Here is a 23,114-nt window from a genome sequence, read left to right as displayed (position 1 = left end):
ATTAATAGAATCTTATTTTTTAGTATCACATTTAATTGTCAAGGTACTAGTTTGTTTTTCTTTTTTTTAATACTTTGTTTTAATTTTAATTGATATCATTATTTAGTTACTAGTAATCTGCATTAAAAACATAAATTCGTAATAAATATATAAATATAAAAGACTTAATTATAACTGTCGCTAAATTTTATCAGTACAATTTTTTTATTTATAAATTTTCTAATCTAAAGAAATAAGAAAAAGTGATTTAAATTTATTATAATTATATAAGTCAGTACTTTAAACCATCAAGGCCCTAATTTTTTTTTGGTAAAACTTTTCTTGCTAATACTTTTTAAAATTTTAATTAATAGAATCATTTGACTAATGGATTATTTAAATTAAAATTATATAATTGACAATAATTATTAAATATTAATTAATTAATATAAAAGAAACATAAATTCGTAATCAATAATGAGTATAATAAAAAATAATCGTTGCCAGCAACAATTATAACAAAAAATAAATTTCAACTGTATAAAGTCTATATAAATAAAATAAAAATTAATTTACAGAGCATCAATAAGATTTTTAAAATCCTTATTATCGAGAAATTTAAAAATGTGATCTGAGCAATCGATTGGAATTTCCGGGAAGACACGATAGACATCAAGTTCATTGGCTTTTTTAATTAACTTAGCCCTAATTGAAGCATCGAATAAATTACGTTTAATTAAACCCCCGTAATAAAAATAATTTTCCAAAATATCAACAGATTCAATAGCTTTAATTATCGCTGGGTTTTTTTTGTAGACAGCCAACTCTTGGACGCTTTTAGTAAGCAGATCATGAAATGTTATTTTGCAAGTGATGTAACTACTCCTTAAATTTTTCAGCTCATTTTTCAGCTCATCAGTAAAATTGCAAGCATAATCAAGCCTCTCGTTGCAGCATGAGCATTTGAAGACATCTATTTCGTAATATTTTTGACTAACAGGCAGACCCGCCGTCCTCAGAAGAGCAGCGTGCTTATAAATAAAATTCATAATTTCCCATGAAGCTATTATATTCACATCTTCATTTTCTACTTCGTAAAAAAATTTCAATTCGCACCAATGAATAGGTAAATAATTATTATTGCACAGTGCATTGATATCAGCGCCAAAGAAAAGAAGAACCTGAACTTGAAAAACGCATTGATATTTGCGAGCAACATCAAGTGGAGTTCTGCCTTTCAAATCCTTGACATTTACATCAGCACCAGCATCCAGAAGTAACATCACTGCAGATATTTGAGCATGTAAGTTCTTTCTTACTGAATAAAATATCGGCGTAACTCCAGTGGAATTAACAGCATCTAGATCAGCGCCATTATAAATTAAAAAATCAATCAAATCAACTCTGCTATGCTTGACCGCTTTATGGAGTAACGATTGTTTTTTCTCTGCTGTCGATTCATCTAATGCGTTAACGTCAGCTCCATGATTTACAAGAACCTTCCATATTTTTAACGATGTATAACAGTCATATGCAAAATTCAAAATATTGCGACCTTCTTTATCTTTGACACTGATGTCAGCTCCATGGTTTAGTAGCAATTTAACTAGAGTTGTTTTTTTGTGAGTGACAGCGCAGTGGAGTGCTGTAAGTTTGTTTTTCGTTATAGCATTGACATTGGCCCCATTTTTCAGCAAAACTTTGACAATTTGGTCATTGTTGCAATTTTTTATTGCACAGCAAAGTGGCGATAATTTATTACGGGTTCCATTGACACGAGCGCCATTTTTTATGAGAAGCTTGACAACTTTAGCATTACAACCGTATATCGCAAAATGAAGAACTGAGTATCCAAGATAACTTTTATTAGTTGATACAGCATTGACATCCGCTTTGTTATTTATAAGACAATTGACAACCGGCAAGCAGCCACTCTGAGCCGCGCGATGAAGGGGAGTCATTCCGTCTCTGACCAAATCAACATCAAGACCTTTAGCTAATAATTTCTTAACGATAATTACGCTAGATTTAGCAGCGATATGTAACAATTTATGATCTTCCAGCTTAGAAAATGTAAGTGACAGATCATCATTTACATTTTTATGAATAATCAATTCAATTATTGATAAGTATTTTTTGTCAACGGCAAGATCAAGTGGAGTTTTACCTTGTGAGTTTACGACGTTTATGTCAGCATCTCGTTCCAGCAATTCCTTGACGATGCTTCTGTACCCATTGGCAACTGCTAAATGCAGCGGAGTATCAGTCGCTAGCTTGTTATGATGGTTTACTCTTGGGTTTTTTGATAACAGGAATTTAACTACTGCTATATTTTTATTTATCAAAGCTTCCCGCAATAAAACATAACCTTGTAACCATGAAGGCGAGTACTGTAGACCATGTTCTCTTATTTGTTCTATTACTTTATTAGTTTTACCACGACGGATGTCACAAATAATGTCATAGCTCTTATTATGACATTCTTTCTTCACTTTACTTGACATTTTTGCACTTAATTATTTACTGATTACTTTGAAAACCCTTTCAATTATTTATAAAATCGCTCAGAATACGCCATAGAATATTTTAACGAACTTTTAATTCAAATTCTACGGGTGCGACCGAAGCAGCTCGATGACAAACGAACTTGATCCGGATTTTAAAATTTGAGCGGGAAAAATTTATATTCTGTTAGAATAAAATTAAAAAAAACAAGGAAATTTATTTTAATAAACTGATTTAAAAAGTTATATTTTTATGCATAATTACACTTTTTTTTAAAATTTAAATTATAAAAAAATTAATTAAAAATTTGAATGTAAACAGAGAGGTCGCATTATTTTTAAAAAAATTTAAGCGACTGTTCTTTATTTTATTAAATTTAAACTGAGTAATTATTTATATTATTAGAACAAAGTATACTACGAAGTAAATAAAAATATAAATGCGTCATTCAGAAATTTTCATCAGAAAGTTATATTTTTCTCAGCTCTATAAACCTAGAAAATTAAAAAAACTACAAGTGCAATTTTCTTTTTTATAATTTATCGTTTTGAAAAATAATCAAAACATTATTAGACGTCGATTAATTTCAGTATCATAAAATATTTCATATTATAGAATTTAAAAAATTAATTATAACAAAAAATAAACCAAGATTCACTTGTATAGTAGATAAAAACTCCAGACTTCATATATATTTATCGTGACATTCTAATATAAACTATAACTATTTAAAAACTTGATAAAATATAAACGAAAATAAAAAAATTAATAAATGTACTTTTTTTATTCACAATTTTTATAAATTAAATATATTTGCAGAAATATTTGTTTATTTTTATATTTTATACACATAAAAAATTTAATTAATCCGTCAAGTATTAAATTTACAAGGCACTGTGATATCATTATATATAAATATATATGTTATTGTATCGAACATACTGTTGATTTAGATAATGGAAGAGTTGGGTAATTATTATTGAGAATGGATTTTTTAGTAGGATGTCTTTTTACAATTCTTTGTACCATTGGCATATCAACAGTATCACCTATTTCAGCTGTAATAATTGGTTTATGAAAATCTTGGTCCACTCTCGTTAATTGTACACCCAATACTTTGGCGGCAAGATTTGCAATTGACAAAGCTACCTGAAACAAAGCCAATATCATTCATAAAATAAAGTAATCAATAAAGGATTGGCAAAAAAGATAAGAAGTAAATACCGCTTCACCCGTTCGTGCAGACATGTCATAATAAATGAAACCTTTATCGGCTGCATATCGATGAGATTTATCTCGTTTAACAGTCCTTTGATGTTCCATATCACATTTATTTCCAACAATTACCATTAATGGTTTATTTTCTTCTTGCTTATCATTTATTTCATTTATCGCAGTAATCCAATCTTCGAGAATATCAAAGCTCGAACTGTTTGTGACGTCGTAAACTAAAAGAATAATCTAAAATATTCAATTACATAAACTTTTTAGCAAATAATATTTAAATTATAATAGATGTATATAAATATATCCTTAGTAGTATTCTTCAGGAAGTCTTACAATCTGTATCTTCAGTCTTAGGCAAGTCTGAGGCAAGATATTTCCATAAGATATCGGCAGTGTTACAATTTTTTTCACAATATCTCTACTCAAGAGGTGGCTACAAGTCTACTCACTGACAACTTTACGCAGCCTCAACTCTACTCACAGTATTTTTTACTCAGGTTTAACTCTACTCAGTTATATCTTTACTCAGCTACGACTCTATTCATGTATTTCAGCCTATCGATAAAATAACAATTGTTTATGAGTAGAGTTAAACCTGAGTAAAAAAAACTGTAAGCAGAATTGAGGCTGAGTAAAATTGTGAGCGAGTAGAATTGTAACACTACCAGTAGTAGTATTGCCACTATAGCGGACCCCACTCCAAAGTGGAGGGGGATATCGAGCGGTGGTGGGGGATAGAGCGGTGAGAGCTGAGCCGGCTCTGGCTGATTTAAATTTAAATAATAATAATAATAATAATAATAATAATAATAATAATAATAATAATAATAATAATAATAATAATAATAATAATAATAATAATAATAATAATAATAATAATAATAATAATAATAATAATAATAATAATAATAATAATAATAATAATAATAATAATAATAATAATAATAATAATAATAATAATAATAATAATAATAATAATAATAATAATAATAATAATAATAATAATAATAATAATAATAATAATAATAATAATAATAATAATAATAATAATAATAATAATAATAATAATAATAATAATAATAATAATAATAATAATAATAATAATAATAATAATAATAATAATAATAATAATAATAATAATAATAATAATAATAATAATAATAATAATAATAATAATAATAATAATAATAATAATAATAATAATAATAATAATAATAATAATAATAATAATAATAATAATAATAATAATAATAATAATAATAATAATAATAATAATAATAATAATAATAATAATAATAATAATAATAATAATAATAATAATAATAATAATAATAATAATAATAATAATAATAATAATAATAATAATAATAATAATAATAATAATAATAATAATAATAATAATAATAATAATAATAATAATAATAATAATAATAATAATAATAATAATAATAATAATAATAATAATAATAATAATAATAATAATAATAATAATAATAATAATAATAATAATAATAATAATAATAATAATAATAATAATAATAATAATAATAATAATAATAATAATAATAATAATAATAATAATAATAATAATAATAATAATAATAATAATAATAATAATAATAATAATAATAATAATAATAATAATAATAATAATAATAATAATAATAATAATAATAATAATAATAATAATAATAATAATAATAATAATAATAATAATAATAATAATAATAATAATAATAATAATAATAATAATAATAATAATAATAATAATAATAATAATAATAATAATAATAATAATAATAATAATAATAATAATAATAATAATAATAATAATAATAATAATAATAATAATAATAATAATAATAATAATAATAATAATAATAATAATAATAATAATAATAATAATAATAATAATAATAATAATAATAATAATAATAATAATAATAATAATAATAATAATAATAATAATAATAATAATAATAATAATAATAATAATAATAATAATAATAATAATAATAATAATAATAATAATAATAATAATAATAATAATAATAATAATAATAATAATAATAATAATAATAATAATAATAATAATAATAATAATAATAATAATAATAATAATAATAATAATAATAATAATAATAATAATAATAATAATAATAATAATAATAATAATAATAATAATAATAATAATAATAATAATAATAATAATAATAATAATAATAATAATAATAATAATAATAATAATAATAATAATAATAATAATAATAATAATAATAATAATAATAATAATAATAATAATAATAATAATAATAATAATAATAATAATAATAATAATAATAATAATAATAATAATAATAATAATAATAATAATAATAATAATAATAATAATAATAATAATAATAATAATAATAATAATAATAATAATAATAATAATAATAATAATAATAATAATAATAATAATAATAATAATAATAATAATAATAATAATAATAATAATAATAACGTATTTAGGGTATTTTTAAATAACTTATGAAATACATTTTATTATGTTTATTATTTATCAACTAATAAATAATAATTATTACAGCAATTACTACAATATAATATTAAGCAATAATATTATTTAAGAAGATTCTTTTGATATAAATTCAAATTTACAGTATTGCGTACCAATGTAAAATATGTATAGTTTATTGGCCATAGCAGCGGTGTTCATTAACTCAATCTGCTCAGGGTTTTCCATCAAAATTTTGGCTGTTCTTGTAGGTAGGAAAATGTTGTTTTCGTCGTTTAAAGAAGCCACCACGGTTTTACATTTAGCGTTGTCCACCAAGCGAATTGATGAAACCTTGTATTCCTTGTTTTCCTCTAAATCAGTCATTTTTATGGTTGGTAAAATGTGATTCAAACGGCTAACGGCATTGATTCTTGATAGATCCATTGTAAATATCTGAAAAGTATTAATTACGACCCCCATAAATTATGGTATTTTTAAAAATAACACAAATAATTGATGTTTGCAGTCATACAAACCTTTGTAGTTCAACGTAATTAAACAATTATTATTATACTAGTTTATGATAAACAGTGTTAAGACTCTTTTAGTAATACAGTAGTGCGGTAACAGATGCGTCTTTATATACAGACCCAAGCCCCCACAAAACTGTCAGATTTTATCTGATCAACATTTAGAAATATGTAATTATGCTATACAAGCGTTTTTATTTTGTTATAAATAATATAATTTTTATTATTATTAACTTATTTTGCTTAGCTACTATTTTTCAGTAACAAAAACACTGAAATTGCTAGACAGCCTAAAATATTGAATAAAAACAACGTTAAATAACATTTAAGATATCCAATTTCCTTGTACGCTTTTAAAACACTCACAATGAACTATACACGTAGATAACACAATTTCACGTGTTTTGTGTAATATTAATATTTTATTTCGCTACAACAACGTTTTCATTTTGTTATAAAAAATATAATTTTATATAATTAACTTATTTTGCTCACCTTATATTTTCCAGTAACAAAAACACTGAAAATGCTAGACAGCCAAAAATATTGAATAAAACAATGTTAATCAACATTTAAGCTATCCAATTTCATTATACGCTTTTAAAATGCTCACCATGAACTTTACACTTAGATAACTTATTTTCACGTGTTTTGTCTAACACTAATATTTAATTCCGCTACAATAACGTTTTCATTTTGTTATAAATAATATAATTTTATATTATTATTAACTTATTTTGTTTAGATAGTATTTTTTCAGTAACAAAAACATTAATAATAGGACTAGGCTAAAAAGTATTAAATAAAAACATTGTTAATTAATATTTAAAATATCCAAATTACACTTATGCTCTTGGTCATCTTATATTTACCGAATGAAAGTTTCAGTGTATTATTTACTAAAACTAAAAACAGTATGCATGCACCAATTAATGTTAAAATATGTAAATAAATCATAAATTAAAATAGGTTTCCACGCTGCTCATTTAATAATATAATTTTTAAATAAAAAACGTATATATATATATATATATATACACATACAAGTATATCATAGCTATTGCACTATGGTAGTCTGCAAAGCGAAGCATCAGCAGAAAATATGTTGTTTAACTTATGTTTGTACTATCTTGTCATTTTACATTCGTACATGACAGAGTAAACTAAGGTCTAAAGAACTATTAATAACAACGTAAACGTGTGATTAATTTTAAAATGACATCAATCAATAAATACCTCTATGATGAGCTTATACAATTAGTGGTGTTTATACGTAATAATAAGCCTGAATTAACAGTGGCGTTTCCGGACGACCGTTTAAAAGTATGGCAATATCTTTCAGAAGAAACAGTGTTATTGTTATTAAAACGTATCATTTTATTTACGCCTGCCGGTATAATAAGTGATGCTTATGAAAATGGTTTGATTTTTTCAAGTGCTAAAATTATGCATACTGTGTGTGGTTGTTTAAGAAATAGTAAAAGAAAGGGGGCTAAAAGGCTTTCTAAATTGATGACTGCTTATGGTATGTACGGCTATACATTTGAATATCACAAATTTTAATAATTAGTTTAGCTGTTTTAAAAACTATTGTGTTGAATGTTTATCTTTATATTATAGACCAACATTGTAAAGAAGATGTTTTAGCTGCTCTTTCTAATAATGACAACAACGCCATAAATAATGATGATGACGATGCAAAAGCTGCTGAATCGTCTACCGCTGCATCCTGTACTGCTCCTTCTTCTTTCAACATAGAGGTGCGTTAGAATGGTATTTTAACATGCCCGAATGATTTAAATTATTTTACAACAAATTTTTATAGCCTCAACCCTCCACTTCTTACCAACAACGCGAAGATGACGGTAATTGGCTCGAGTGTTCGAAAAAAACCTTTTCAGTAATACTACCCCACGAAATAAAGGATCAGGCTGGTCGGGTACACGTTGACCGAGGAAACCACATATCTGTTGAATATATTCCGGAGATAATAGACAGCGATAATGATGGTAATGATGACAATGACACTCTTTCTGTTTTATCATGCGATACATGCAATGCTGAAAATGAAAATGAAATGGAAAATGAGGATATTGACTCTCTTGCACAATTAATACCTGAAGAAGATGAATTTTATATGAAAAATTTCGGTATTGGTGAACAAACAAGCCACGAAGAGCAAGAATATAGACTTCGCGTAATAGCTGAAGCCCGTATGGATGTCTCTTCTGATTCTGAAACGGAGAATAGTGAACCTCAATCCTTAATAGGTAAATTAAATTTTTAAACTGATACCCTATTTCATTAGACCAATATCTATTATTTCCGTAGATTTTGTTAACGCATACCTTAACGCCGATCATGTAGAAGAATAAATTTTAAAACAAGTAAGCCAAACAGGTATTTTGATTTTTATAGTTAAAGATGTATTTATAATATTTTTACAGGCGATCAACGAGGCGGTGTTTTAACCAGAAGGGCACGTTTGAAAATCCAAGCAGCTAATCAACAAGCACTCTCACAACGTTCTGAAGAGAATAATTTTTGGAGTGTTGAGCCACCAGGCCAGCGTTTTATTATTGAAAAAGAACACTCTAAACATTTTAAAAAATTCGGCGCAAAAGGGGTGGAGAGCGTTATTCGTATCTTACAACCACCTACAAATACCAATAAAGTTCAATGGCTTGAAGGTGGTTTGAGAGACATTATAACGCATATTACCTCGAAATGTAGAGGTCATGATTATGTGGGGTTTACAATCAACAGCGATAAATTCACGTCAGGACCCGTATGGTCTCGTTTTAAGCAAGCTAACGCATATACGCCTGACGATCTAGGCTTATTACTAAGTAACGTAGCACAAAGTGCCGGTACTATCACAACAGACGATCAATTAGTCATTACAGTCTCTACTGTAGATGGTATTGAAGGCACAGGTCGAAAACTTTTAACGCATCAATATATTTACAAAAAATCTATAATTCCTATCAATAATAACGATAATTTATGTTTACCGCGGTCATTAGTAGTTGGTCGGGCCTACGTTGAAAGAGGTGAAATACGTACAGGTACGTTACATCGGAAATGGAAATCAATCACCGATAATAGATGTACCCTACAAAAAAAGGAAGCGTTGTCTTTGGTTCATAAAGCGGGTGTTAAAATTTCTAGTAAGGGTTGTGGTATCGAACACGTCTTTACTTTTCAAAAATATTTTGAGCGGTTGGGTATAGCTATTGTAATTTATGAATTTTTAACTCTAGGTAAAGGTGACAAACCTATATTTGACGGGCGCGAAACTGTTCAATTAACTTTTGGCTGTATACAACATGTTATATATATATTATACTACGAAGATTCACAACATTTTCAACCAATTGTAAATTTAACAGGGGCTATAGGTAGTAAAATGTTTTGTAATTTATGTAATATAGGTTATACAAGGGGTTCAGAACATAGATGTTCTAAAAGATGCCCTCGTTGTAAACAAATACCTGTTTGTAATTATGTATGTAAACGCATTTGTACATTATGCAATAGGTGGTTTTCAAATAACAAATGTTTTGAAAACCACCTTGTTAAGGGTTCTAGTAATTTACGAGGGAAAAGTAAAGATACCAGCGTCTGTGAAACAGTAAAAATCTGTACTGTATGCTGCCGTCTAACACGTTTGGGCAGTGCAAATCCTCACGAATGTAATATCGTATTTTGTAGAGTATGTAACAGTAAAAGACCTATTAATCACTATTGTTATATGTCACCATTAATGGTAAAAAAGTTACCAAAAGTTGTGTTTTTATTTTATGATTTTGAGACACAGCAGCATAACCTCGTTAAAGGCTCTCGTGATACATATCTTCACATTCCTAATTTATGTGTCGTACAAAAAACATGTTCTTATTGTTGTGATGATAAAGATGTTTCAGATATTTGCAATTTTTGTGGTCAACGTGAATTCCTTTTTGATAAAAATCCTGTTGAAGAACTTATTAAGTTATCATTACAAACTTATAACGGTTTTACAAAAGTAATTTGTATTGCACACAATGCTGGTAGCTTCGACGGACAGTTTATTTTACGGTGTATGTTAGAACGTAACAAAGCTCGTTTACCTAAATTAATACTAAACGGTACTAAAATTATCGTGATGACTCTGGGGAATACTATATTTTTAGATAGCTTAAATTATTTGCACATGCCCTTACGTAACTTACCTAAAACTTTCGGATTTGCTGGAGAAATAGAAAAAGGGTTTTTTCCACACTTTTTTAATACACCTGAAAATGTAAATTATATAGGCCCTATGCCTGATATAAAATATTATGCGCCGGATACAATGCTCAACACCGAGCGTGATTGTTTCGTGGCATGGTATAATGAAAAAAAACAAGCAAATTATATTTTCAATTTCCAACAAGAGTTCAAGTTTTACTGCCAAACAGACGTTACGGTTTTACGCCGAGCTTGTATGTCGTTTCGGGAATTGTTTATAAAATGCGGTAATGTTTGCCCGTTTGCTGAATGCACCACAATAGCATCAACAGTTTCAAAAATATTTAGACGAAATTTTCTTAAGCCTGATACGATAGCTATTTTACCGCCTAATGGGTGTTATAGGTGGCGGTCAACACAATCTATTAAAGCTATTTCATGGCTGATATTAAAAGAATACGAACTAGGTTGTCAAATTATCAATGCCGCACGTTGCAAAGAATATCGTTTAGAAGGGGGTATAGCTGTTGACGGTTATTATGTAGATAGTAAAACTAATGAGCGCATCGTCTTACAGTTTCATGGATGTTTTTGGCATGGATGTTTATCGTGTTATCGGGTGAATCGTGATAAAGAATTAGGTAAAGGCGATACTATGGATGAGCGATACGAGAATACTTTAGCAACTTCCGAAAAAATCAGTCGTTTAGGTTATAAATTAATAGAAATATGGGAGTGTGAATATGATAAACTTTTGTTGAGAGATCCAGAAAAAGCTAGCTTTTTACGGTCACACCCTTTGCTTGATAAACACCCTTTGAATCCTCGTGATGCTTTTTTCGGGGGTCGCACTGAAAATTTTATACAGTTATACGATGCCGAAGAAGGAGAAAAAATAAAATATGTTGATGTTTGCTCACTTTATCCGTATATTTGTAAGACAGGTAAATTTCCTATAGGTCACCCTAAAATTTTTACGGGTGATGAATGCTTGCAACTTATTAAAGAGAATAAGGATCTATCTGATATCGAGGGTCTTGTAAAATGCACAATTTTGGCTCCACGCGACCTTTATCATCCCGTATTACCATGTAAACTTCATAATAGGCTTATCTTTGCCTTGTGTTATACATGCGCTTTATCTTTAAATCAACATGATTGTGATCACGATGAGGATAGCCTTAGAGCGTTTACAGGCACATGGGTAGTTGATGAAATACGTAAAGCAATAAGTAAAGGATATATTATCATTAAAGTACATGAGATATGGCAGTATGAAATAGCGCAACATAATCCGGAAAAGGGGTCAGAGGGTTTATTTACTGATGATATAAATATGTTTTTGAAAATTAAAACAGAATCAAGCGGGTACCCTAAAGATTGTATTACTGAGCAAGAAAAAGATGCTTATATTGCTGAATATGAAAAAGCTGAAGGTGTAAAACTAGACAAAGAAAAAATTACGAAAAATGAGGGCTTACGAGCTGTAGCTAAATTGAGTTTGAATTCATTATGGGGAAAATTTGGACAACGGGAAAATTTACCGCAAACTGAAATTATCACTACTAGAGCCCGATTAATGGAGATGTTAACAGATAGTCAGATTGAAATCACGGGGTTTCTACCGGTAAATGATAAAACAATATATCTAAATTATATAAATTGCGCGGATAGTGTAACAGCTTCACCTACAACGAATGTTGTTATAGCTGCGTATACAACAGCCCAAGCTCGCCTAAAGTTATATAGTTATTTAGAAAACTTGGGTGAACGTGTATTATATTGCGATACAGATTCTTGTATTTACATTTCTAAAGATAATCAATACGAACCCCCAACAGGTAAATTCTTAGGCGATTTAACCGATGAGCTAGAATCTTATGGACCTGGTAGTTATATATCATCATTCGTAACAGGCGGTCCTAAATTTTATGCATACATCGTCCGTAAAACAGATGACAGTACTAGCGAGGTGTGCAAAGTTAAAGGGATAACGTTAAATTTTGAAAACAGTCAAAAAATCAATTATAATACAATCAGGTCTTTTATATTAGGTGATAATACTGAACCTATTATAGTTAAGTTTGACGCTATAAGACGTACGCTTTTTCATGATGTAGTAACGCGTAAAGAATCAAAGACAACAAAGCTACAATATAAAAAGCGTAGGCTTACTAATGAACATCGGTCTTTACCATTTGGTTATTTAACGTTATAAGCAATATGATAAAATAATTATAAATATATATAGTCTGTTTGAAATTTGATATATTATTTCTATATTAAGTATTATGTATGTATATGTATATGAAAATGTATTAGTTTTGTATATTTTATAAATAAACGTATATAAAAATGTGTTGAAGTTTTCGTATACTTTATGAATAAATAAATGTGTGGCATCAGCAGTAAAATATTTTTATAATTTACTTTGTATTGGTAATTATGGTTCAACCTATATAAGTTTTTAGATCAAAAAATATTTTACTCAGTTGTGTTTCATGATTACTCGTTATTCAGTATTTATAAAGACAATAGTTAAAAGTATAATAACTTTATAAAGTAATGGATATTGTTATTGATGTTCAAGGACTATTTGATAATTATGACAACTTTTGTGTAAAGGAAATTAGTGTGGTTAGTATTGACACAGTTATACAGGATCACTGGGTAATAAAATCACCTTTTCCGTATAATAAACTAACAATAGAGGCTAAACGGAAAAATGATTTTATCACGCGTAATGTACACGGCATAAAATGGTGTAACGGCTCCGTTATTTTTTCGAAAATCGTGTCTATTTTAACCTGTTACTCTGAAAAAGCGCGGTTTATTTATGTACGTGGACAAATCAAAACAAAATATCTCGAGCAGATATTAAAAAGAGAAATAATAAATTTAGAAGAGGATGCTGCTGAATGTCCAAACTTTAATTTTTTAAAAAAAAATACTAAAACACAGTGTTCTCTACATCATTCTCTAAAGCAGTGTTGTACAGCTAAAAATTGGAACTGTTCTTTAAATCAAGCTGTAAGTTTACGTAATTGGATTATCGAAGAGCGCTCAAAACCCTTCATATAAATTTTAAATATCACTACCACAACATCCCAGCCATAATCTGTGTAATGGACCCTTGCTGGAAACATCCATGGACTTCAATTATTTGCGGTCCAACCGGTTGTGGCAAAACAGTTTTCGTAAAAAAATTTATGCAATACTTACAACAAATGAGTGATACTAAATTTTCAAGAATAATATTTTACTATGCTGAGTGGCAACCAACATATAAAGAATATCCTAACTTTGAAAAAATTGAATTTCGTGAAGGTTTACCTAATAATAACGATTATAGTTCTGATAATAATGCTAAATTAATTATTATTGATGATCTGATGCGTGAAGCCGGAAATAATACCGTTGTTGATCTTTTTACGAAAGGTAGTCATCATAAAAATATTAGTGTAATATTTATTACGCAAAATATATTCCATCAAGGCCGTGGTCAGAGAGATATTTCATTAAATTCAAACTATTTAGTGATTTTTAAAAATCCTAGAGATCGGTCACAAATACAACATTTAGCACGACAAGTGTGTCCAGAAAATCCTCTTTTTTTGCAAGAAATATATTATGATGCTACAGTTAAACCGCACGGCTATCTTCTATTTGATTTGAAACAGGCAACACCTGAAAATTTTCGTTTCCGAACGTGTATTTTTCCTGATGATAAATATCAGATTGTATATGTTCCTAAAAAAACTAAATAAGTAATAATTTGTATAATGGCTTTAACTACTCTGTATAACAGCATTGGTTATCGTTCAGAAGCGTTAAGAATACAAAGTTATTCGCAATGGCCTGACCCAACGGTATCTCCAGAAAAACTAGCAAACGCCGGTTTCTATTATACGGGAGAAGGTGATAGTGTTAAATGTTTTGAGTGTGGTATAGTAATATGTCATTGGCTTCAAACCGACAACCCCGTGAGCGATCATAGGCGCTGGCAATCAAATTGTCGTTTTATTCGCAACGTGCCTTGTGGTAATGTGCCAAAAGACGTGGATCTCAGTACAGTGTCGCCCGTAGAGCAAAACACATATCGGCCACGTTACGGTGATGAGTTTAGACCTGGAGCCGTACCGCATTCAAGTGGCTAAAGCAATATACACCGTAATATTACAAACAATAGTCGAATCGTAATGGCAAAGAAGTTACCTCTCGGGAAAAAAAAATTAGTTGTATTACAGGCTATATGCTCTATGCCTAAAGAACAGAGACAAGCGGTTTTACGTAAGGCCGATACTGCGTTAATAAGGTGTATTTGTGAGTGTGCTTTAAACATCTTACAAGGTACTGTTGATTTGAAACAACAAGAAAAACAAAAATTAAAACGTCACGCGCAAGTTTTGAGAAAATTAGCTTCACCTAACAGTAATCTGCAACAGAAAAAGAAAATAATTGTTCAAAAAGGTGGTTTTTTACCACTTTTTTTAGCACCTATACTCGGCACCTTATTATCCAATCTTATATCTAATTAAAATGGAGTATGCACGTAAAATGGTACTGGTTCCTGAAAAAACAGTTATTACCGCCGATACTGTAACAAGTGCGAGTGAAAATTTAGCGGATGTGTCTACACCGAAAAAGCAAAGTATACAAACTACAGGAACAACTTTATCGAGGCTGGATAGTGAAATGTATCGGATACTATACTCTGATACATATCCAGACGATCGCGCAAAATGGTCTGCTTATTCACAAGTGTTAGAAAAGTATTTAAGACTAATAGACGCTGACAAATTTGAACCGATCAGTGAAAATAGTTTATATCATCATAGTAAAAGACCCCTTATTGAAAAAACCGGTGATAAGGATTTTTCAGCTATTAATAGTACAATTATTGAAAGTGTGCCGTCTAAATTTCAAAATAAAGCGAAATTATTGCTAAAGAAGTTACAAAAGCTACCTGATGATGTTATATCATGGGATTCTAATGGTTTAGTAACTATCAATAATGAGCCAATAATAGGGTCAAATATTATTGATCTTATAAATCACGCTATGCGACACAGGAAAAATACCCACGCTATTGGTCAACGTCAGTTTTCCAGGATTCTTCGTACAACACATGTACCTCGTGAATACATAGGAAATCATAATTTATTTCATTCCCGTGATATATCTGCATCAACCCCAAGGAATTCATTACGACAGTCCTCTAATAATAAAATTACGGAAGAAAGTAGCTCCAGCATTGAAGATAATATCAACAACACAATATTAAATAAAACTCAGTTACGTTTAGACACGTCTTCTGAATACACACCAGACTCGGATAATCAACACGGGAAAGGTGTTTCACAATGCAAGAAAATAAAATGGGTGAAGTTCAAATATTTAAAAAATTAGAAAAAACTTACTATAACCCCGCCCATTTTGCTGGTTTTATTGGTAGTGTTAATTCTTTAAAAAAGAGTATTGAATCGGATCATACATCGGAATCATTTAAAAAAAGGAGTGTTCAAAAATGGTTGGAAAAACAAGAAACTTACAATACACACCGCATGAACAGACACAGGTTTGAAAGAAGATGTTATAATGTGTCAAGAATCGACGATGTGTGGGAGGCCGATTTAATTGATGTTCGCAATATTTCATCATACAATAATAATATTGGTTATTTATTGGTTGTTATTGATGTACTGAGTAAGTTCGTTTGGGTAGAACCGGTAATTAATAAATCAAATATTTGTGTTGTACAAGGTTTTAAAAAAATTTTGAAACGGGCAGGTTCACGTAAACCACGATTATTACAGACAGACAGGGGTAAAGAATTTTTGGGTAGCTTATTCCAAGAACTTTTAAAAAAACAGAGTATAATATTTAGAACAGTTAGAAACCCTGATGTTAAAGCGGCTGTTGTTGAGCGTTTCAACAGAACTCTTAAAGAGAGACTATGGCGGTATTTCACACACGCGCGTTCAAAGAGATACGTTGAAGTTCTACAAAAAATTGTTCACAGCTACAATCATGCGAAACATAGTGGCATAAAAATGGCTCCATACGAGGTTAACAAAGAAAATGCTGAGGAGGCATTTCATAATTTACAAAAACGGTATGTTAAAAGAGCTGTACGACAACCTAAATATAATGCTGGTGAATTGGTACGCATCAGTAAAGCGAAAGCACCGTTCGTGAAAGGATATGAAAGCGGCTGGTCAAAAGAAATTTTTAAGATTGCGTCTGTCTCTGCATACAGGCAACCTATAGTGTATTTATTAAAAGATTTAAATAACGAGGCGATAGACGGTATTTTTTATACTGAAGAATTATCCCGTGTCCAGTAAAAATGGCGAATGTGCGTGATAATTTTTACGTTGTTCTACCTAGTAACAGTAGTATGCTATATTTTCCTGAAAACACAACCACAAGATTTGTTACAAGGTTATCACATACTATAACACTACCTGGTGAATGGGAAGTTGGTTTAACAGAAATGCAAACACCTATGACTTTTCTTCATATTACACAGGATAATGAAGACAGTTATTTAGGTATAATTAATTATATAAGTCCTACAGAGGAAAGACTTCCCGAAGATTGGGAATCCAAAGTAATTTTAGGTAATGCACCTTATGGCGTGTATAAATCTATCGAAGCATTATTAGAGGCTATTCATAAACAAAAAGAGTTCTCTGATCATATCAAATTCGAATACGATTTAAGTGGATATATTACGGCGTATAAAGTATGTACAGGTGAGGATGTAGTACACGGTCTAGAAATTAGTGAGAGGCTGCAGGTTATTTTAGGGTTCAATCCACAAGACTCGTCGCCAAAAATAGTAGAAAAAAATAAACCATACAGAGCCACCAAACCTGCTACTCTGAGTGCTGCATTACCAGGTACTATTTACGTATATTCGGATATTTGTGAAAATTATATAACCGGTGACGTTCAGACACCGCTGCTAAGACCAGTACCTCTTGATATTGACCATTACAATTACGGCAGCGTAAAAATAAGCAATTTCTCACCACCCCGCTATATACCCGTTTCACGCACACAATTTACAACGATTGAAATTGATCTGAGAAACGAATTTGGTAAACCTATACCATTTGAAAGTGGGACATCGTCAGTAACGTTACACTTCCGCAGAGTTAGTTAACCTAAAATAATGACGCATTACGAGCTGATACAATACGGGTGTGGTAGCCGTGACTACGATAGTATTCATCAGTTTTATATAGGCACACCTTATCAAAAAGGTCATGGTATTGGTAGTTTTCTTGGTGGGCTGTTTAGGAAAGTACTACCGTTTTTAAAAAGTGGTGCCAAAGCTGTGGGGAAAGAGGCTGCGCGGTCGGGTGTGAACATAGTTTACGATATTTTAAATCATGACGTACCTATTAAAGAATCTTTTCAAACACGTGTCCGTGAATCGGGTAATAATTTAAAACGCAAAGCTCAGCAAAAACTTGATAGTCTTATGACAGGATCGGGGTATGTGCCGAACCAGTTGTTAAATAGCGGCAGTATAGACTTGTTACCAGTTAAAAGAGGTCGTGTAGTGAAAAAGAAACGTAGTAAAAAAGGTTCTAAACCGCAGTTAAAAAATAATAAGAAGAGAAAATCTCACAAGAAAGCAACCCTGAAGAAGAAGACGGGACAGAAGAAAAAACGGAAAAACACGGTCAAGAATACTAAAACAAAACAACGTAGTGTGTATGATATATTTCAATAACTGTTTATAATGGCTTTTTTACATATACATTCATGTGAATGCGCAAAATCCGAGTTGGAGTTGTTTTCATTACCGCCTACACAGACAGCGATTGAAAGTTCTCAGTGGGTTTATTACAAACCAATTTCATCATTAACAGATAATTCACCAATTGAGTTTGTTGTTCAAGGGCAAGGTGATGAATACATCGATCTTGCTCATACAATGCTCAGCGTTCGTGTAGCTATAAAACAAAATGCACCAACAACAGCAGCAGCAGCAACAGCATCAACACCGACACCAAAAGTAGGTCCTGTAAATAATTTATTGCACTCCATGTTCAATCAAGTCGATGTATTATTCAATCAAAAGCCCGTGTCAACGCCTAATAATTTATATGCGTACAGAGCGTACATAGAAACGTTATTAAACTACGGTTATGATGCTAAAGAATCACACTTAACGACTGTGGGATGGGCTGAAGATACACCTGGTGAATTCGATGATATAGCCGATGCTAACGCTGGGCTTAAAAATCGCCGTTCTTTCTTAACTTGTGGTAAAACTTTAGATTTTATTGGCCATTTACATTGCGATGTCTATAACCAGGAAAGGTTTCTTATAAACGGTGTGGAGATGCGCTTACGTCTAACAAGATCTCGTGATTCGTTTTGTCTTATGGGTGGTGCTGATAGTCAAAACTGTACTCTTCATATTCAAGAAGCTAGCTTAGTTGTGAGACGAGCTAAAATTTCGCCGAGTTTTTTACTTGCACACGCAAGAGCTCTAACTAAAACAACAGCAAAATATCCTATAACGCGTGTAGAGGTAAAAGCCGTTTCAATTCATACAGGCGTTCATGGTGAAACAATTGATAATGTGATATTAGGTCAAATACCTAAAAGAGTTATTCTAGGATTCGTAAATAACAAAGCCTTTAACGGTGATAAAAGTTTGAATCCTTTTAATTTTCAACATTTCAATATTAACTATTTATCACTTTATGTCGATGGGCGCCAAATACCTACAAAACCATTACAACCAGATTTTTCAGCCGGTGGTCAATATATAGATGCTTACCACACTGTTTTTTCTGGAACAGGTGTGCATTTCCTAAATGATGGTAATACGATAGATCGCTTCGATTACCCAAAAGGGCATTGTTTATTCGCTTTTGATTTGACAGCCGATTTGTCCGCAAACAGTAATTCACACTGGAATTTGATACGTCATGGTAGCGTTAGAATAGAAGTGCGCTTTGCTGAAGCTTTAGAAGCAACGATCAACTGTATAGTATATGCTGAGTATGATAGTGTTATAGAAATAGATGCTTCCAGGCAAATATCTGTTGATTTTACCGGTTAAAATGCTGAATTAGCAGTAAAAAGAGTATAAAGGCAGGCTGCGAAAATTTTTAAGTTAGTACCCAAGTAAATTTACTTCTGAGCAGTTGTGTCTAGAAACATGATGAATGTTGTAGTGGACATTAACGGCTTTTTCAACAATAATTGTGAATTTTTACCTAAAGAGATCGCTTGTTTAAGTTTGGAAGCAAGCGTCATTGGACACTGGATACTGTCTTCAGAATTTGATTTTTCACTATTGAATATAAAACGGCAGAAAGAAAATAATTTAATTACAAAAAGAAGCGGTGTGCATTGGTATGATGGTGAATCTGTTGTAAGATACGTATACGGTAATTTACGAGCGTTTACCAGAGACGCTTCAAACGTGTACACTAAAGGTGCCGTATCTAAAAAGTTTTTAGAGACTCTCCTGTGTCGTGTTGTAATAGATATAGACAGCATTCAAAGCGCTATATCCTTTGAGAGCCAACCACAGGCCGATATTGTATGTATGTTGCATAGCACTCGCGTATCAGCGGGTACGTTAAAAAATAACCAGTGTGCCTTATCACGTGCCTACATTCTGAAAAAGTCGTTACTCGGCGAAATAAACAGTGATAAAGCCGGTGAACGAGGGTCCTATTTAATTGAAATACCTATTGATCAAAACATTTTTCAAGAATGCACAACAGACAGTACGCATGATCAGCAAAATTGTTTTCTATGTAATGAACACTGTACAGATATTCAAGGCTCTTCAGTACATTCCGGACCATACAGTAGGTGTATATCCCGCGGACAAGATTCCAAAAGTATTGACGAAACCGATCGCTCTAGTTATTAATACAGATGGCTACAAACAACCAGGGCAACACTGGGTTGCCGTCTACATTAATCGACACGGCCAGGGATGGTACTTCGATAGCTATGGATTACCTCCAATCATTCCAGAACACATTAGATGGCTCAGAAGAAACTGTACCCAGTTCACTTATAACAATCAACGACTCCAACAGGAAAATTCTCAAGTTTGCGGCCAATATTGTATCATGTATTTGCATAATATGTCTACTCATTCTACACTCTCTGAATTTTTATCAATCTTTGACGCGCAGTTCCGAAAAAATGATGAAATTGTAGAAGATTATTATAACGCCTTTATGAATATTAAAAGACAACGTAGAAATAACGGGTTTATTGGTGGAAATATTTCAATACATTATAATCAATCATGTAATCGTAATATTCTATAAAAATTATATATGTAATCATGTAAACAACTAAATATTCAATAAATATTATGCTTAATAAATATATCCAAGAGTATAAATTATTTTAAACCATGCCCAAATACTATTATTATTTTGACTTTTGTTATTATTACGATTATTATTATGGTTATTATTATTATTATTATTATTATTATTATTATTATTATTATTATTATTATTATTATTATTATTATTATTATTATGCTTATTATTATAGTCATTATTATTATTATTATTATTATTATTATTATTATTATCATTATTATTATTGTTATTATCGTTATTATTATTATTATTATTATTATTATTATTATTGCTTAAATTTAAATTTAAATCTGAGCGAGCGGACACAGCACATACCGCTCTATCCCCCACCACCGCTCGATATCCCCCTCCACTTTGGAGTGGGGTCCGCTATAGTGGCAATACTACTACTACTACCGATATCTTAACCCTTTAGAGTCAGAGGATCTCGAAACGTCTCCGTGTGAGACTAGTGGGGAGAGCGCGAATCGTAGAGTCCCGTGAGCATGTATGAGTGACATGTGAGAGTAGTAGTGTGCCTGTGAGTACCCTTCCACTCGTTTGAATCTCGCGCTGCGTTCATCGACAGTGCCGTAGTTAGTATTGTTGACGTGAGGAAATAGTCTCCGAAAGTAAGGTTAGAAAAATTAAAAAAATTTTATACATTGCTATGTAATTGCAATATTACTTAACTATATTTATAATGAAACCAAATGTTGTTCTTACTTTGAATTTAAGTCCTTTGATAGTTATTATTTAATAAATAAAAAATAAAAAATAAAATGATTTTTAATTCCCGCTTAGGTGAAATTTTTTCTCTTATAATACGGCCCTGTCACATTTGCTTCGCGCTCTTTCTAATTCTATCGGGCTCCGCCAGTTCGAAGAGTGGGGTTTCAAGGTCAGACTCTAAAGGGTTAAGCAATCATGCAGCAACTCTGACCAGAGATTGTTATATAGTCCATTGGTTAAGAATTGCTGCAGTTTCTACAGATTTTCGTAAGTCTTTAAGAAGAATCTTAAGCAAGACTTGATGGAATCTTTGGTGTACATATGAAATGCATCTTTTTCAAGTCTTGTTTAAATCTTCCGTAAGAAACTTGCTAGAGACATTCGTCAATTAACTTGCTTAAAACAATACTACTAGGGTATTTAATTACCTCTGCACAGTATACATATTTATCTAACATAGCTCCTCGTAATGAAAGACCACCAACATCCCATACATAAATATTAACATTTTTATATGGACCCAAAGAAAGATTTTTCATAAAAAAATCAATTCCAGCCGTTGGAGTATACTGTCTTGTAAATTCATCATTGCAAAACCTTGTTGCTATACTTGTCTGAACAATAAAATCTATAATTTAAATTCTTTATATTTTTTTAAACATTATTTTAATTAACTTGTATGGTAAAATTTAAATGACCAAAATAAAATAAAACTTTTTAAATAAAAATGTAAACTTACTTTACCGGCACCAGAATCTCCAACCAAAACAACTTTCAATTCTTTTATTCGTAAATCATCATCCAATTCATTCATTTTTACGCGAAAAAAGTTATGATATTTGAAATTAAACGTAGTACACTCAATGCAACATAAAACTCTACTGGCTGAATCGACCACTCAACAAATACTTTTTTCATCGCTCTGCATGAATAAATTACCATACAATCGATATTAGCATTACTCGCGTGACGATTTGTGTCAATCTAGTAGGGAGTATATGTGGCTAAGAACACAACCCTGTTCGTACATCGCAATATATATAAAACAATAAATGCGCTTGC

At 30.2% G+C, this 23,114-nt stretch overlaps 3 protein-coding genes across 5 annotated transcripts; 1 reads left to right on the top strand and 2 right to left on the bottom strand.

The window, feature by feature from the left end:
* Positions 1–109: 109 nt before the first annotated feature.
* LOC130676398 (putative ankyrin repeat protein RF_0381) lies at positions 110–2,483 on the bottom strand. Its single transcript, XM_057482550.1, has 2 exons — positions 710–2,483; positions 110–117 (listed from the first exon to the last, which is right to left on the bottom strand). Exons 1-2 carry the CDS (start codon positions 2,481–2,483, stop codon positions 110–112), a joined length of 1,782 nt encoding a protein of 593 aa, XP_057338533.1.
* A 797-nt stretch (positions 2,484–3,280) lies between these two features.
* LOC130675535 (ras-related protein Rab-28-like) lies at positions 3,281–23,049 on the bottom strand. 2 transcript variants are annotated; one of them, XM_057481283.1, is made up of 4 exons: positions 22,792–23,049; positions 22,481–22,666; positions 3,709–3,945; positions 3,281–3,633 (listed from the first exon to the last, which is right to left on the bottom strand). In XM_057481283.1, exons 1-4 carry the CDS (start codon positions 22,864–22,866, stop codon positions 3,409–3,411), a joined length of 723 nt encoding a protein of 240 aa, XP_057337266.1. In that variant the 5' UTR covers positions 22,867–23,049; the 3' UTR covers positions 3,281–3,408. The 2 variants fall into 2 exon arrangements, with proteins under 2 accessions (XP_057337266.1, XP_057337267.1); XM_057481284.1 differs by lacking the exons at positions 3,281–3,633; positions 3,709–3,945 and adding an exon at positions 6,221–6,664 and having other exon boundaries at positions 22,792–23,046.
* LOC130675532 (uncharacterized) lies at positions 8,561–19,702 on the top strand. 2 transcript variants are annotated; one of them, XM_057481274.1, is made up of 2 exons: positions 8,561–9,011; positions 9,189–19,702. In XM_057481274.1, the coding sequence occupies exons 1-2, from the start codon at positions 8,819–8,821 to the stop codon at positions 13,169–13,171; spliced, it is 4,176 nt and encodes a 1,391-aa protein (XP_057337257.1). In that variant the 5' UTR covers positions 8,561–8,818; the 3' UTR covers positions 13,172–19,702. The 2 variants fall into 2 exon arrangements, 1 of the variants encoding a protein (XP_057337257.1); XR_008991306.1 differs by having other exon boundaries at positions 8,876–9,128; positions 9,189–9,326.
* Positions 23,050–23,114: the final 65 nt, after the last annotated feature.

This window comes from Microplitis mediator, chromosome 10 (genome assembly GCF_029852145.1).
Source record: "Microplitis mediator isolate UGA2020A chromosome 10, iyMicMedi2.1, whole genome shotgun sequence".
In the NCBI taxonomy this organism is placed as follows: domain Eukaryota; kingdom Metazoa; phylum Arthropoda; class Insecta; order Hymenoptera; family Braconidae; genus Microplitis; species Microplitis mediator.
This window is presented reverse-complemented; position numbering and strand designations above follow the sequence as displayed.